At 34.5% G+C, this 15315-nt stretch overlaps 1 protein-coding gene across 1 annotated transcript in view; it reads left to right on the top strand.

Annotated features, from left to right (window-relative positions):
- Positions 1-15315, top strand: part of LOC150104312 (uncharacterized) — a 36022-nt gene that overhangs the window by 1348 nt on the left and 19359 nt on the right. Inside the window, exon 2 of the mRNA XM_090396485.1 lies at positions 3869-4141. Coding sequence (XP_090252611.1) covers positions 3869-4141 — 273 coding nt within the window. The remainder of the gene's footprint in view (positions 1-3868; positions 4142-15315) is intronic.

The raw sequence follows: 15315 nt of genomic DNA, 5'->3' as shown, positions 1-15315 counted from the left end.
AGTGCCCTGTGGACCAATTCAGCAAGATGGAAGACTGGTAAGATTAGTTAGACTAGTAACAAGCTACGACTGCCTTTTAAAGTAATACTAAAATAGAAAATTACTGAAGGAAAGACTTAACAGAAAATATGACAGTGAGTGTAAATAGAAACCAGAAAAGAATAATAGTGATTTCTGTACCAAGAATGTTTTCTAGTTTTTCCTGTTACCAGCACTTCTGATCAGCAAATCATTTCTTTTTTGTCGTTGATAACTGCACTGTTACAAGAAAATAGTGAAAGTTCATCAGGAATGAATCTCTTTAATTGGATGCAAATCCAGATAATGAAATTTATTAGTATACAATATGGAAAGTAGATTTCTGTATGAAACGTCTTCTTAGCACTCTGCCATACTATCGTGGTCTTTCTGCATGGTGGAGTTGGTGAGTCTGTCTTGTTTCTTGTTTCTCAAGATATGCATGCGAGTTAACACAAAGTTATGGTTGGCTGGAACTGCAACATAGTGGCTGTTGATCTGTTAATTATGTGCATTCGCCAGTTTGTCGTTTTAGGGGAAGAAAAACTCTGCCATTTCCATATGTGGCCAGCTACGTCTCTTTCAGTTAAAAACAGCCTTCGTGAGGATAGGTTTTTATTCTCTAACTTGGCTATTTGTACGTTTGCGAGCAAAGCTTTAGATACGCCGTGACCCAGAAGTTAGATGACAGATTGTTGTTATTATTATTATTATTGTCTTGTTTGAGATATAGATCATGATTCCCGAATTACTTAATCTTTAATCTACGAATTAAAAAAATAATTACGCTTCAAATACGTTTAATGCAGCGCCATTTACCATCATCAATTGGAAGTTTTCATCTCATTCTTCTTTCTCATCCTCCAGATGACAGGTTGAATCCTCTCTGAACAAATCTTTATTATCTGGTTTTATCTCTGGCCATTTCTATCAACTCTCTGAAGCTTGATAACTGTGACTTTTCCTTCAAAGACTATAGCCAAGTTATTTTTTTGTCTGCCTCTTGATCGTCTTCTTCAATTGATTTCATTCAACACTATATTTGGAAATCTCTGAAAAGACATTCTATGGAGGTGTCCTGGCCATCTTAATTGATGTTTAAGAATTATAGCTACGAGATCTTCTAGTATTTCGTGTTTGACTTTGTGATTTGTTTTGTGTTCTGACCAATGAGTCAGAATGACAATTATAACAATGAGAATTACAACGTTAAATTGGTATAATTATTTATGTCTGTGTTCTGTTGTAGCCACTATCTGACATAATAAACTAAAGAAAAATGCTGAAATAAGCAAAACTTGCTCGATTTCACTGCATTTTTATATTTAAACTAAGATAAGTAGAAACTATATGTAATTCTGCTATAGGCATGTTTTCAGATGAAATAAACTTGCATTTTTACTCGATGTGTGCCGATTTCTGGTACTTTTTACTCTGAATACGAAACTTTAACGCATTTAACCTCACAGTGGAGCCTCCGTAGCTCTATCGATATAGACGAAGCCCTTTGGTCAGAAAAATCTGGGCTCGATTCCCGTCCATGACTTGAGGAACCTTTTTCTGGTCTCTTTCGACAAAAGGTGAGTTAGCCGGTCTAATACAGAGGTAGGTTTTTTTTCACCCGGAAACTCGGGTTTTTCGTCCCCCAGAACAGGCCAACCGGCCCTGTGAATACATGCATTTACAGACATAGGACACTTCGGGAGGCATAGGGTTAACCATCTTACCCATGAGTTACGGTTGAGAAGTACAAGAATAGTTGGAGGGTTGTGGGCACTTAAGTGCCTGTTAGAATCACTGATGAAGCTCACAGTGACCAAATAGTACAATGTTTTCATTTTGTTAACAGGTTGTAACTGTTAGATCGCAACATTTTTTTTTCTGTAGGACATTGGTTGCATTAATTTTACAATTCTGCAGATTTCAAGTTGATCTCATGATAAGAAAAATTAATATAGGATATAGGTTAATATTATAAGTTATTATAGAACTTATATAATGTTTTAGGTTGGTAACCTATAATACTTATATGTTATTAACATTTAGTGAAGCGAATTCACATATAAAAACTGAAATGCTTTTCATTTAGCAAAAGCAACATTTTTTGGTTCCATGAATTTTCCATTTTGCATATTTTAAGGTGGATAATGTAAGTTGGAACCTGTGTAATTTGTGATAAGATAGGCTTGAATAATTGTTCAAAATAATGCCAAAGTAAATTAAGCACAATAATTAACAGAGGAGAAATTTACGTGATTATTTTATTTTCATAGAGTAAAACGTTGTATCTCTTATGCATTTACGTATATATAACTCACTTGAGCGTTCTCATTGTGTGGAAATAAACATGTATAAAAATAAAATTATATTACTGGTTTCTGCAGTGTTTTTACATTGAAATAAAGACAATAATTACATTGCTGTGTTTAATTCAATACATTCTTTGCAAGATCTTCGTAAAGTGCAGCCATTTCCTTGGTGAATTTTCAAATGAAAAGTGTGCACTAGATAAAACTTTTAATTCATAATCATATGAAAAGTTTGCCGTAACTTTGATTGTACGCATTTCTTTGGATTCTCATGTTTCATTTCGCGCTTAATTTTTATCTTACTACACATACCGGTCACTCAATTACAAACCTTTATGAAGACGTACGTAAATATCATTTTATATGCAAAATACTTGGTCAGGTACGTTCTAGGCAACTCTTCAAGACTGCTACTAGTTAGTAATCGTCAACAGTATTGATCAAAATGGGAAAAAATAAACGATCTTTCGCAGTTCTATAAAGGGCTTTTTATAAGTGCCTCCTTGGCTGGAGCCATGATTTTGAAAACAGCAGAGCTGACTAAAAAGGAGATATATCCCTGGTATTTAATCTGTGGGAAACTTAATCCACAATGCTTGTCTAAGAAGAGCAACTGTGGTCCTAAGACAGTCTGTCAGGAACGAGATAGCCGTCATCTGAAAAGGCTTGTACCTATATTCAGCAGTTGACCGAAGCATTTAATGAAGGCTATTTCCGGCCCATATCTCACCGAATTATGCACAGCGAACGGAAGAGGATCGGTATTCGAAGTGGCATGCCTATTTTTGCGAAGAACCGCAAAGTTCTTCTGGTGTTGTCAAGAACATCGTGACGGGACACTGGAAGACTGGAAAAAAAATGTCATGTGGTCTAATGAGTACATCTTGTTTTCTACCAAAGGAGGTGGAGAGTTTGACTGAAGCTCCATCAAGCAATGAGCCCAGCTTGTCTTGTAAACACAGCTCAAGTTCTGGAGGTGGTGTTACGGTGTGGGGCACGAGTTCCTTGATATTGCTGGAAAGTTGGGTGTTCTCCAACGATCAGTTCCATCCTGCAATGCTGACTTTTTATCCAGCAAGTGGCGGTTGTTTCATGTACGACAATGCTACTGTCGACTACGCAAGAATTATTCAGCAGTGGTTCAGTGAGCATGACAGCGACTTTCACTATCTTCCCTGGCCACTAGAAACCCGGATCTGAACCTCATTGACAGTGTATGGGATATGATAGAAAACAGATCTGGGACCAAAGTCCTCTTCCATGAAATCTAAGCCAGTTTAAAGAAGTGTTTGGTGAACGTTTGGTATGTTATAGACGTAGATACAATCTAGCATCTTGTGGAATCTATGCCAAACTGCATATGTATTGTAAATATGCAGTACATATGCATTTATATGTACTGTAAATTCCAGCTAAAGGGGACCAATACGGAATTAAATAAAAGTTTCTAATTCAGTGGCCGCTATGTGTAGTAATGTAGACTAATATTATATTTAACAGTAAAAAGTATTACAAGTATTTCATTATTCCATTTCTTTTAGCCAAAAGCAACAGTTCATGTTAATGCGAGAAGTTTCGAAGAAAAATTTATTCCGAATGTTACAGTTATGATATCACCATTAATGACTGTTGCAGAAGTTTTACAGGAAGCCGATTTGCAGTACCTTAGAGTCTTCAGTTTGTCCTCAAATAATCCAGTAATATCTCTCAAATATTCGCCTCTTGTTAAGTGTGTTATCATTCATCGCTTTGGCGACATTTCGAATAGTGAGGGTTCCATGTGGAAGGTAACAGTGATTGACAGTCTGGGTGAGGTAAATGAAATAATTATTCTAATGTTGTTCTGATGCATGATAGATTGCAATTAACTAACGGAAATAATGTTATTAGGGAGTTTGGAGCAACATGGGATAGACAGCTGTGTTTGGGATGTATTCATAAATGTTTCGGGTTACATTTTGAGTAACTCTTTTGATATGAAATATTTAATCAAACTTCAGAAGGTTAAAGAATTTTGAAATTCTGATGCATCTTTATGGAGATGGTAAAATGCCCAGATCCAGCTTTCTTATTAGTTTCTCCGGACGCCTAAAAAACAACTTCGCAATGAGTTAAAGTAAAAAAAAATCGATTTACTTGATTTTCATGAATTCAAACATAATGTACGTATACTGAAATTTTCAGGACTTTGTGTAAAGCTGGTTCTAAAAAATATCATCATAACATACAAAAGATCTCTCTCTCTCCGTTTTTCGCTTACGTTAGACGCATACCGTTCCATGCAAGCAATCGAAATGAGGATTAACCATTAACCCCACAAATAAGAAGAGAATTACAGTTTGAACCAAATGCTTCCGGTGGGCGTGGTTTTCCCTGAGGGTATATGTATCAATGGCTTCAGCTCCTAGTAGGGGAGCTGAAGAAGCATTTGCTCTTCTGACCAAATGCTTCTGGTGTGCGTGGCTTCCTGACGTCATTGTGAGTGACGTCATGAGTTTGGAATGTTAGGAATTTCCCTGTGGGCATATGTGTGAATGGCTTCAGTTCTTGTGTTTTGGTTCGCGTGTGGAATTGTGGGTGGTGATAGAGATAAGGATTCGTGTTTTGATTGGTGGGACACTTTAAACCAAATGCTTCCGGTGTGTGTGACTTCATGGGTGTGGAATGTTTGGAATTTCCCTGTGGGCATATGTGTCACTGGCTTCAGTTCTTGTGTTTTGGTTCGCGTATGGAATTATGGGTGATGGTAGAGATAAGGATTCGTGTCGTGGCTGTGTGTTGTTTTCAGATGTAGATAAGTGACGTCATTTGTTATTTGTAAATAAATGTCGTCATTTGTTATTTGTAAATAAGTGACGTTGTTGTTTTGAATGGAAAGGATGATATTAGTGGATAAGAAATCGTGTCGTGATTGGTGGGACACTTTAAACCAGATCAAGATCAAGATAAGATAAGGAATCGTGATGCGTATGTTTGTTGTTATTGAGTTTGGAATTTCGCTGGGGGCCCTCGTCTGTCGGGGACATCACGTGGTGTGATGGGTGATATTTAGAGATAAGAATCGTGACTTATGTCTTTGTGCGGTATTTTGGTTTGGCTATGGAATTGTGGGCTATGTTTTGAGATAAGATATCTTTGAATTTTCCCAGGGTGACACACATCCGTCATTGTCGTCTGTGGGAATTCTTAGAGTATGTCGTGATGGCGGGTGTGATTAGATTTTTCTGAATAATTAATTATATACTGGTGTCACTCAAACATACGGTTTTTTTTTTTTATTTTATTTTATATAGATGTTTGTACTAATTTTCCAATACATTTGGGGTATTTGTTTCCTGTTAAAGGGTGGGAATTCTTAGAGTAAGTCGTGATGGCGGCAGTTAGTGGTTAAGTAATCGTGTCGTGATAGGTGGGACAATTCTGACAAGATCGAGATCAAGATAACATTAGGATTCGTGACGTGAATGTTTGTTTTTATTGAGTTTGGAATGATAATTTAATTTAACTATATTCTATGTCACACAAACATACAGTTTTTTTTTCTTCTATAGATGGTTGTACTAATTTTCCAATACATTTTGGGTATTTCTTTCCTGTTAAAGTGTGGGAATTCTTAGAGAAAGTCGTGATGGCTCTCGTGTTTCCAGTTTTTCTGAATAATTAATTATATACTTAAAGTACCTGTCCTTAAACACACACACACACACACACACACACATACACATTAGACATAAAAAACCGCTAATGTGTCCATGCTGATACTCTAATATATACCCTATGATTATTCTTATGGAAAAAAAAACTATTCAGTATTAGAATTACGCTTACCAAACAACATGCGACCAGTTATGTTTAAGTTAAAAAAGTACTTACAGCTTTCCAGATGACTCTTCTAAATACGAATATTCCAAAATAGTTCAATTTTATATCCACAACACCACACAAACACAAAAATCACAAAGAATGATATTTCTGTAAATACTGTAACCTGAACTAGTTACTTCATCCTTTAGATTACAGACTGTAGATGCTGGGGTTTCGTCATTTGCAATATCCCCGAGCGAGCGGTTTGTTTCAAAGGGGATGACATGAGTCACATCCGTAAATTGGGGTATTGTTCAAAAGGTAGCATTTCCTCAAGTTTGGATATTTCTCAAATAATTACATATGACTAAGGACTTAGTATCAAGATGTTTGAATAACACATATCCTAAAATTATTCATTCTTCGTTACCGTCGGAATTCATTGGTGTTGTAAATTAATGCTTACATTTAATTTTAATTTAGAGTACTATTCGATTGGTTGTCTGTATTAATTCTTTCCCACTGTTGTCCAAATTTGGTGGGAAAGTCTATGTGCCGTTTTGTTTAGGGTAAGTGTTATTTCCAGTTTCGAATTCCGATTGCTGTTAGAGTATGGAATTCAGACAAGTGAAATTTTTTTTTCAATTGATTCGTTATTTTCTGTATTTTGCTTTTACAGGTCATATTCTAACAGAATAACTCAGCAGAATTAATAAATATATAAAGTATATGAGAAATTATTTTCCAACACTGTATATTTCTCATTAAGTCTTACCTTTAAGGTATCTATCTTATCCGCTTGCCTTTTGTTGTACGTAGGTGAGAAATCGTGTGTTTTGTTTCGAACTCTTGGTTTCCGTTGGGAAATTACCAATATAACTATAAATTTTACCTTCGAATCCTTGTGCTCTTAACCTATTTCTGTAAGTAGAATTTATTTGTGAATTATTTTCCCACACTGTTAATTTTCATTCATTAACCTTGTTTGTAGATAACGAACAAATAAGACTTTTAATTCAATCAATTAAAAAAAAAAATTCTCTGGTTACTTTGTGGCATGAAATTTCACAAGGAAAAAAAAAAATGTTATCTTCATTCTTAAATTTGTATAACACATATACGACACCCAATTTGTTCATTTAAATTTACACATTTTAGTGAACGAAATATTATTTTCAAATTGTATTTACTGAATCTAACAATACAGAAAATAAATAAATTGAAAAATACATCAAAGGTTCTTCCATGGTTGTGGAATTGCCATCGTATGGTTTTGACAATGTGACTCTCATCTGAAAGTTAATTTTTCGTTTGGCGTTCGTTGGGAATTTATTACAGTAGTAAAATTAAGGGTTGCATATTTATATTTTCGAATCCAATACGTATACTTCAGAGAATTATTAAAAGCACAGAATCTTTCGTTATGTTTTCAAAACCATTTAAAAGTACACGTTATGTTTACACGTTTTGGGCATCCAATTTCATTTAAATCAAGAACAGGCCTCCCTATTAACTTCATTAATGTTTTTGATTTTTCTCTTCCTTTGTCAAGTAATATATTATATTTGCATGTTGATTCTATCATCCTATCTCTTAGTTTGTCCAAACCAATTTCCCACTTCAGCTGATGGTTATATTTTATTAAGTAAGAATTCTGTTTTCTAACTCTTTCAGGTAATTCTTTCCAACTACAAGGTGATTTTGTCACTGCATATCTTACACTAATTCCATCAGAAATACAAATTTCTTTAGGAAATAAATTTGAACTCTTATTCAACAAAAATTGTACATCAATTATCCCAACGATAACTGAAAATTAGTGTTTTTCACCCACTGTCGATTTTTCATAATCATTTTCCTTCATTCTTCTTCTTCGATTACTTCATATGGCACCACAAATAAATAGTTATTTATTATTATTTCACTGATTATTAGTCTGATCGTATACTTTATGGTAACATTCGTTTACAAAATTCTAAACAATTAGAACTTTTCACAAAGAAACTTTCAAAGAATTTGTGGCTCACCCATTATTTTTGCATTACCAAAAAAATAAAAAAACGCGTTTTTTTATTTTTTTCCAGAAAAGTTTTCATAAAAAACGCGTTTTTTCCTAAAAAGTTATCATAAAAAACCAGTTTTTTAAATTCCCCCCCCCCAAAAAAAAGTTATCAGTATCAATTGGAGGTGACATCACTAAAAGATATCCACAAACGATGAGCTCACTCATCTCCACTAAGCTGATCAGACATCTTCTGGAGGAGAGGGGATGGTGAGAGACTAGGGTGATGGGGTTAGGCTGGGGGGGAGCATTGCAGGGAAGACATCTGTCACCCTCTGTTATATCACAGAATGAGAGACATATGTTCCCCAGAAATATCCAAACACATAACGACATTGTTGTCATGTTTTATTTGGCTATGGAATTGTGGGTGATGTTTTTGAGATAAGATATCCTGGAATTTTACCAGGGTGACACACATCTGTCATTGTCGTCATGGTATATCCAACACCATGTAGAAACATGTCCATGAATCATCTGCACAAAAGTTTTATTTTGGAAGGAACGGTTAGGGTTAAGGGTCAGGTAAACAGTACTATAAGGAAAAATAAACGAGTCAATTGTCTTTGCAGTTACGACAATTTGTTCATCCTGTGAAGTTATCGTATTGTGTTGTGGTGATTGGTAACCAGGAAAGTAAAGTAAAGTAAAATAATGGGTGAGCCACAAAAGTCATTGAAATTTTCTTTCTTCAGGAAAATAGCACGAGACAAAACTCTTCACCTAGCTCTAAAAGGAAGGAAACCGATTATTATTTTAGAAGACACGTACATCGTGATGTATTTATCCAGAACCACTTGGGAAAAGTTATGCATGAAGTGGTCTGATATCCTCGGCTACTTGCAAAGAAGAGTTGACTATGAAATGGACCTTGGTGAGTGTTATATTCTGAAATGCCAAGATGGGGAACTAATACTTGATGATACAGGAGCTGATGGAAGTAAGGTTTTTTCTATTAGTTGTGAAGAAGCTGAGAGATTTTCACCAAAAATGTATGACATTGATAATCATTTACTATTTTTGGAAACTGAATTACCATCTGTTCGTATAATGGGAAAAATTATCACCCAACATTTAAATTCATTAATTGTAAAATTAGACTTTCAAGATTTTATCCAATTCGATAAAGATTCTTTATTTTGGGACATTTACAAACATTTTACAAAAACTGTTTGTGTATATTTGCTGACAAAAGAATACACAGAATGCTTAGTGAGGCATGGTGTCATTTCCAGACTGACACAATATCAAACGTATGGAAGTGTGGTTACCATGATATCTGATTTAAAAATTCTTTTGCATGACCAGTTATTTTGATGTAATGTAACCAAGAAACAGTGAGTATCAAAAATTTTATTCATTGAACTCTTTGGAAAATGTTCAGAGTCTAAACTAAATATTGTGAAATATTTTTAGGTAATTACATGTTTCGAATTTTTCTCAGTGAATATACTTGTAAATAGTATTTCAGCAAAATAAAATGTGCATTTGTAAACATAAATGAACAAAGATGTGTGTTTTTGTTGTTGTGTTTTTCCGCAGGGAATTTTTACTCAGTTATTCTGATTAGATCTTGATATTTAAATCCACAACTTTATATCTTAATGCAATTCTGTTTAATTAAAAAAAAATCACAACCGTGAAATTAATGCCAGGATAGGAAAAAAAGTGTTGAAAACGAATATCCATGTATTGATTATTTTAGAAATTGTCTAATGCTACCTATTATTATTATTTGAGTTATCTGAAAACAAATTGTTCACATAATCGAAAATCCGAACTGTTAGAATTTGGTTATTTCACAGAGAGAGAGAGAGAGAGAAAGAGAGAAGCACCCAATTAAACCAACAAAACGTGACTTTAACACTTCTTTAAAGTTTGGCATAGAGAAAATGTTTGTACTCTACAGATAACACATATACAAATTTTACCTTTCCCTACACAAAGTAAGATAAAAACACACCAACAGTATATCCAACAGTATGTGAAAACATGTCGTTGAGTCATCTGTGCAAAAGGTTCATTTTTGAAGGAATGGTCAGGGTAGGGGATGGTAAGTGTAAACAGTACTATAAGAAAATACCATAGAGTCAAGTGACTTTGGACTTAAGGTAATCGTTCATCCACTGCAGCTGCTGTTTTGTGATCTGTGTTTGGTAATGCAAAAATAATGGGTGAGCCACAAATTCTTTGAAAGTTTCTTTGTGAAAAGTTCTAATTGTTTAGAATTTTGTAAACGAATGTTACCATAAAGTATATGATCAGAGCTAATAATCAGTGAAATAATAATAAATAAATATTTATTTGTGGTGCCATATGAAGTAATCGAAGAAGAAGAATGAAGGAAAACGATTATGAAAAATCGACAGTGGGTGAAAAACACTAATTTTCAGTTATCGTTGGGATAATTGATGTACAATTTTTGTTGAATAAGAGTTCAAATTTATTTCCTAAAGAAATTTGTATTTCTGAAAGAATTACCTGAAAAAGTTAGAAAACAGAATTCTTGGTTAATAAAACAAAACCATCAGCTGAAGTGGGAAATTGGTTTGGACAAACTAAGAGATAGGATGATAGAATCAACATGCAAATATCATATATTACTTGCCAAAGGAAGAGAAAAACAAAAACATTAACGAAGTTAATAGGGAGGCCTGTTCTGGATTTAAATGAAATCGGATGCCCAAAACGTGTAAACAGAACATGTACTTTGAAATGCTTTTAAAAACATAACGAAAAATTCTATGCTTTTAATAATTCTCTGAAGTATACATATTTGATTCAAAGAAATAAATACACAACCCTTAATTTTACTACTGTAATAAATACCCAACGAACGTCGAACGAAAAATTAACTTTCAGATGAGAGTCACATTGTCAAAACCATACGATGGCAATTCCACAACCATGGAAGAACCTTTGATGTATTTTTCAATTTATTTATTTTCTGTATTGTTAGATTCAGTAAATACAATTTGAAAATAATATTTCGTTCACTAAAATGTGTAAATTTAAATGAACAAATTGGGTGTCGTATATGTGTTATACAAATTTAAGAATGAAGATAACATTTTTTTTTTTTCCTTGTGAAATTTCATGCCACAAAGTAACCAGAGAATTTTTTTTTTGATTCATTGAATTAAAAGTCTTATTTGTTCGTTATCTACAAACAAGGTTAATGAATGAATATTAACAGTGTGGGAAAATAATTCACAAATAAATTCTACTTACAGAAATAGGTTAAGAGCACAAGGAATCGAAGGTAAAATTTATAGTTATATTGGTAATTTCCCAACGGGAACCAAGAATTCGAAACAAAACACACGATTTCTCACCTACGTACAACAAAAGGCGAGCGGATAAGATAGATACCTTAAAGGTAAGACTTAATGAGAAATATACAGTGTTGGAAAATAATTTCTCATATACTTTATATATTTATTAATTCTGCTGAGTTATTCTGTTAGAATATGACCTGTAAAAGTAAAATACAGAAAATAACGAATCAATTGAAAAAAAAAAATTTCACTTGTCTGAATTCCATACTCTAACAGCAATCGGAATTCGAAACCGGAAATAACACTTACCCTAAACAAAACGGCGCATAGACTTTCCCACCAAATTTGGACAACAGTGAGAAAGAATTAATACAGACAACCAATCAGATAGTACTCTAAATTAAAATGAAATGTAAGCATTAATTTACAACACCAATGAATTCCGTCAGTAACTAAGAATGAATAATTTTAGGATATGTGTTATTCAAACATCTTGACGAAGTCCTTAGTCATATGTAATTATTTGAGAAATATCCAAACTTGAGGAAATGCTACCTTTTGAACAATACCCCAATTTACGGATGTGACTCATGTCATCCCCTTTGAAGAAAACTGCTCGCTCGGGGATATTGCAAATGACGAAACCCCTGCATCTACGGTCTGTAATCTAAAGGACGAAGTAACTAGTTCAGGTTACAGTATTTACAGAAATTTCATTCTTTGTGGTTTTTGTGTTTGTGCTGTGTTGTGGATATAAAATTGAACTATTTTGGAATATTCGTGTTTAGAAGAGTCATCTGGAAAGCTGTAAGTACTTTTTTAACTTAAACATAACTGATCGCATGTTGTTTGGTATGCGTAATTCTAATACTGAATAGTTTTTTTTTTCATAAGAATAATCATAGGGTATATATTAGAGTATCAACATGGACACATTAGCGATTTTTTATGTCTAATGTGTATGTGTGCGTGTGTGTGTGTGTGTGTGTGTGTGTGTGTGTGTGTGTGTGTGTGTGTGTGTGTGTGTTTAAGGACAGGTACTTTAAGTATATAATTAATTATTCAGAAAAACTGGAAACACGAGAGCCATCACGACTTTCTCTAAGAATTCCCACACTTTAACAGGAAAGAAATACCCAAAATGTATTGGAAAATTAGTACAACCATCTATAGAAGAAAAAAAAACTGTATGTTTGTGTGACATAGAATATAGTTAAATTAAATTATCATTCCAAACTCAATAAAAACAAACATTCACGTCACGAATCCTAATGTTATCTTGATCTCGATCTTGTCAGAAGTGTCCCACCAATCACGACACGATTACTTAACCACTAACTGCCGCCATCACGACTTACTCTAAGAATTCCCACCCTTTAACAGGAAACAAATACCCCAAATGTATTGGAAAATTAGTACAAACATCTATATAAAATAAAATAATAAAAAAAAAACCGTATGTTTGAGTGACACCAGTATATAATTAATTATTCAGAAAAATCTAATCACACCCGCCATCACGAGATACTCTAAGAATTCCCACAGACGACAATGACGGATGAGTGTCACCCTGGGAAAATTCAAAGATATCTTATCTCAAAACATAGCCCACAATTCCATAGCCAAACCAAAATACCGCACAAAGACATAAGTCACGATTCTTATCTCTAAATATCACCCATCACACCACGTGATGTCCCCGACAGACGAGGGCCCCCAGCGAAATTCCAAACTCAATAACAACAAACATACGCATCACGATTCCTTATCTTATCTTGATCTTGATCTGGTTTAAAGTGTCCTACCAATCACGACACGATTTCTTATCCACTAATATCATCCTTTCCATTCAAAACAACAATGTCACTTATTTACAAATAAAAAATGACGACATTTATTTACAAATAACAAATGACGTCACTTATCTACATCTGAAAACAACACACAGCCACGACACGAATCCTTATCTCTACCATCACCCATAATTCCATACGCGAACCAAAACACAAGAACTGAAGCCAGTGACACATATGCCCACAGGGAAATTCCAAACATTCCACACCCATTAAGCCACACACACCGGAAGCATTTGGTTTAAAGTATCCCACCAATCAAAACACGAATCCTTATCTCTATCATCACCCATAATTCCATAGGCGAACCAAAAAAATCCCGCACAATTCCATACACGAACCAAAACACAAGAACTGAAGCCATTCACACATGTGCCCACAGGGAAATTCCTAACATTCCAAACTCATGACGTCACTCACAATTACGTCAGAAGCCACGCACACTGGAAGAATTTGGTCAGAAGAGTCTCCCCTACTGGGAGCTGAAGCCATTGCCCTCATATGCCCTCATACACATATGCCCTCAGGGATAAGCCACGCCCACCGGAAGCATTTGGTCAGAACCGCCTCCCATACTACTAAGAAGTTAAATCCAGATTCCTGTAGTTGTCCATGTCTGTATGTTGCGAGTGTACTTCTGGCCAATATGCTGTTTTGGGGAATGAAAAACGAGTTTCGGAAAAATAAAATATCCTTCCACAGAAGTTGAAAGATATTGGAGACCGTATATTCCACCTTACGGTACTAAGTACCATGTTTACAATTTTCCGTATGCGACACACACACACACACACACACACACACACACACACACACACACACACACACACACACACACACACACACACACACACACACACACACACACACACGATTTTTAAAGCTTTGATCAAGTATACTTAAAGCTAAGAGGTTTATCTTGCAAGACAATAACTGACATTTTAATCGTAATTCTATTTGAAATGGAAGTAATTCCATTTAGCCATCTTTCAAAGTTTCTTTGAATTCTGAATTGGTACTTTCGCATCTATTTTGTGTAAGAATGGACATATATATGTATGAATATATATATATATATATATATATATATATATATATATATATTCAAAATTCATTTTTACTCGGTTGGAATATTATAAAAAAAGGTTTAATGACTATTACCGAGAGAAAAGATGACAAGATATATTTAAAAAAGATACTACTGGTTTACTAGTTTCGTTACATGAACATCCTCAGGTATCACAATCAAAGAAGTATATAAAAAATTACAGAGACTTAAAATTGTGCTAACAGAACAAGTATAAAAAACAGTAGCGTGTTTGAAAAAAATGCAAGTATGAGTTCCAAACAAACGAATACTACGCGCTGTAGCGAGTGCGCCAGTACTGAACAGAAGCAACGTGTGCGTCAGAGAGATTGTAACTCAGGCTGTTGTTGATATGAGAGGAATCTAGTGAAATTTCCCTAGATTCAACAATCTTTCTTTCGAGTTCATCGTGGCACACATGGATGTTATTTTTGTGAATCTTGGCGAGACCATACAGTCGAGGTATCAAGGGATGAAGTGACCTCGCCTGTATGGTCTCGCCAAGATTCACAAAAATAACTGCCCACTCAGACCTATAGTTGAGAGCATACACTCTCCCACTTATAATCTCTCCAAATTTCTAGCGAGTTTTCTAAGAAATCTTTCTGGAATTTCTTCTTCACATATTAAAAACTCTGCAGATTTTGTTTCTGAAATCAAGGACATCAAACTTAAAAAAACAGATTTAATGGCCAGTTTTGATATTGTTTCTCTCTTTACAAATGTTCCTGCTCAGGAAGTCCTCAATCTTATCAAGAACAAATTATCAAAAAAACTCTTTGCTCTTCTCTCCCATTGCATAAAGTCAGGATACTTCAAATATGATAACAAGATCTACTTACAAAACTCACGTCTGGTTATGGGCAGCCCACTCTCTCCGATTCTTGCGGATATATTTCTCAAC

Source organism: Typopeltis vanoorti, chromosome 8 (assembly GCF_054136105.1).
Source record: "Typopeltis vanoorti isolate ZY-2024b chromosome 8, IOZ_Tvanoo_1.0, whole genome shotgun sequence".
In the NCBI taxonomy this organism is placed as follows: domain Eukaryota; kingdom Metazoa; phylum Arthropoda; class Arachnida; order Uropygi; family Thelyphonidae; genus Typopeltis; species Typopeltis vanoorti.
Note: the sequence above shows the minus strand (reverse complement) of the source record. Positions and strands in the feature narration are given on the sequence as shown.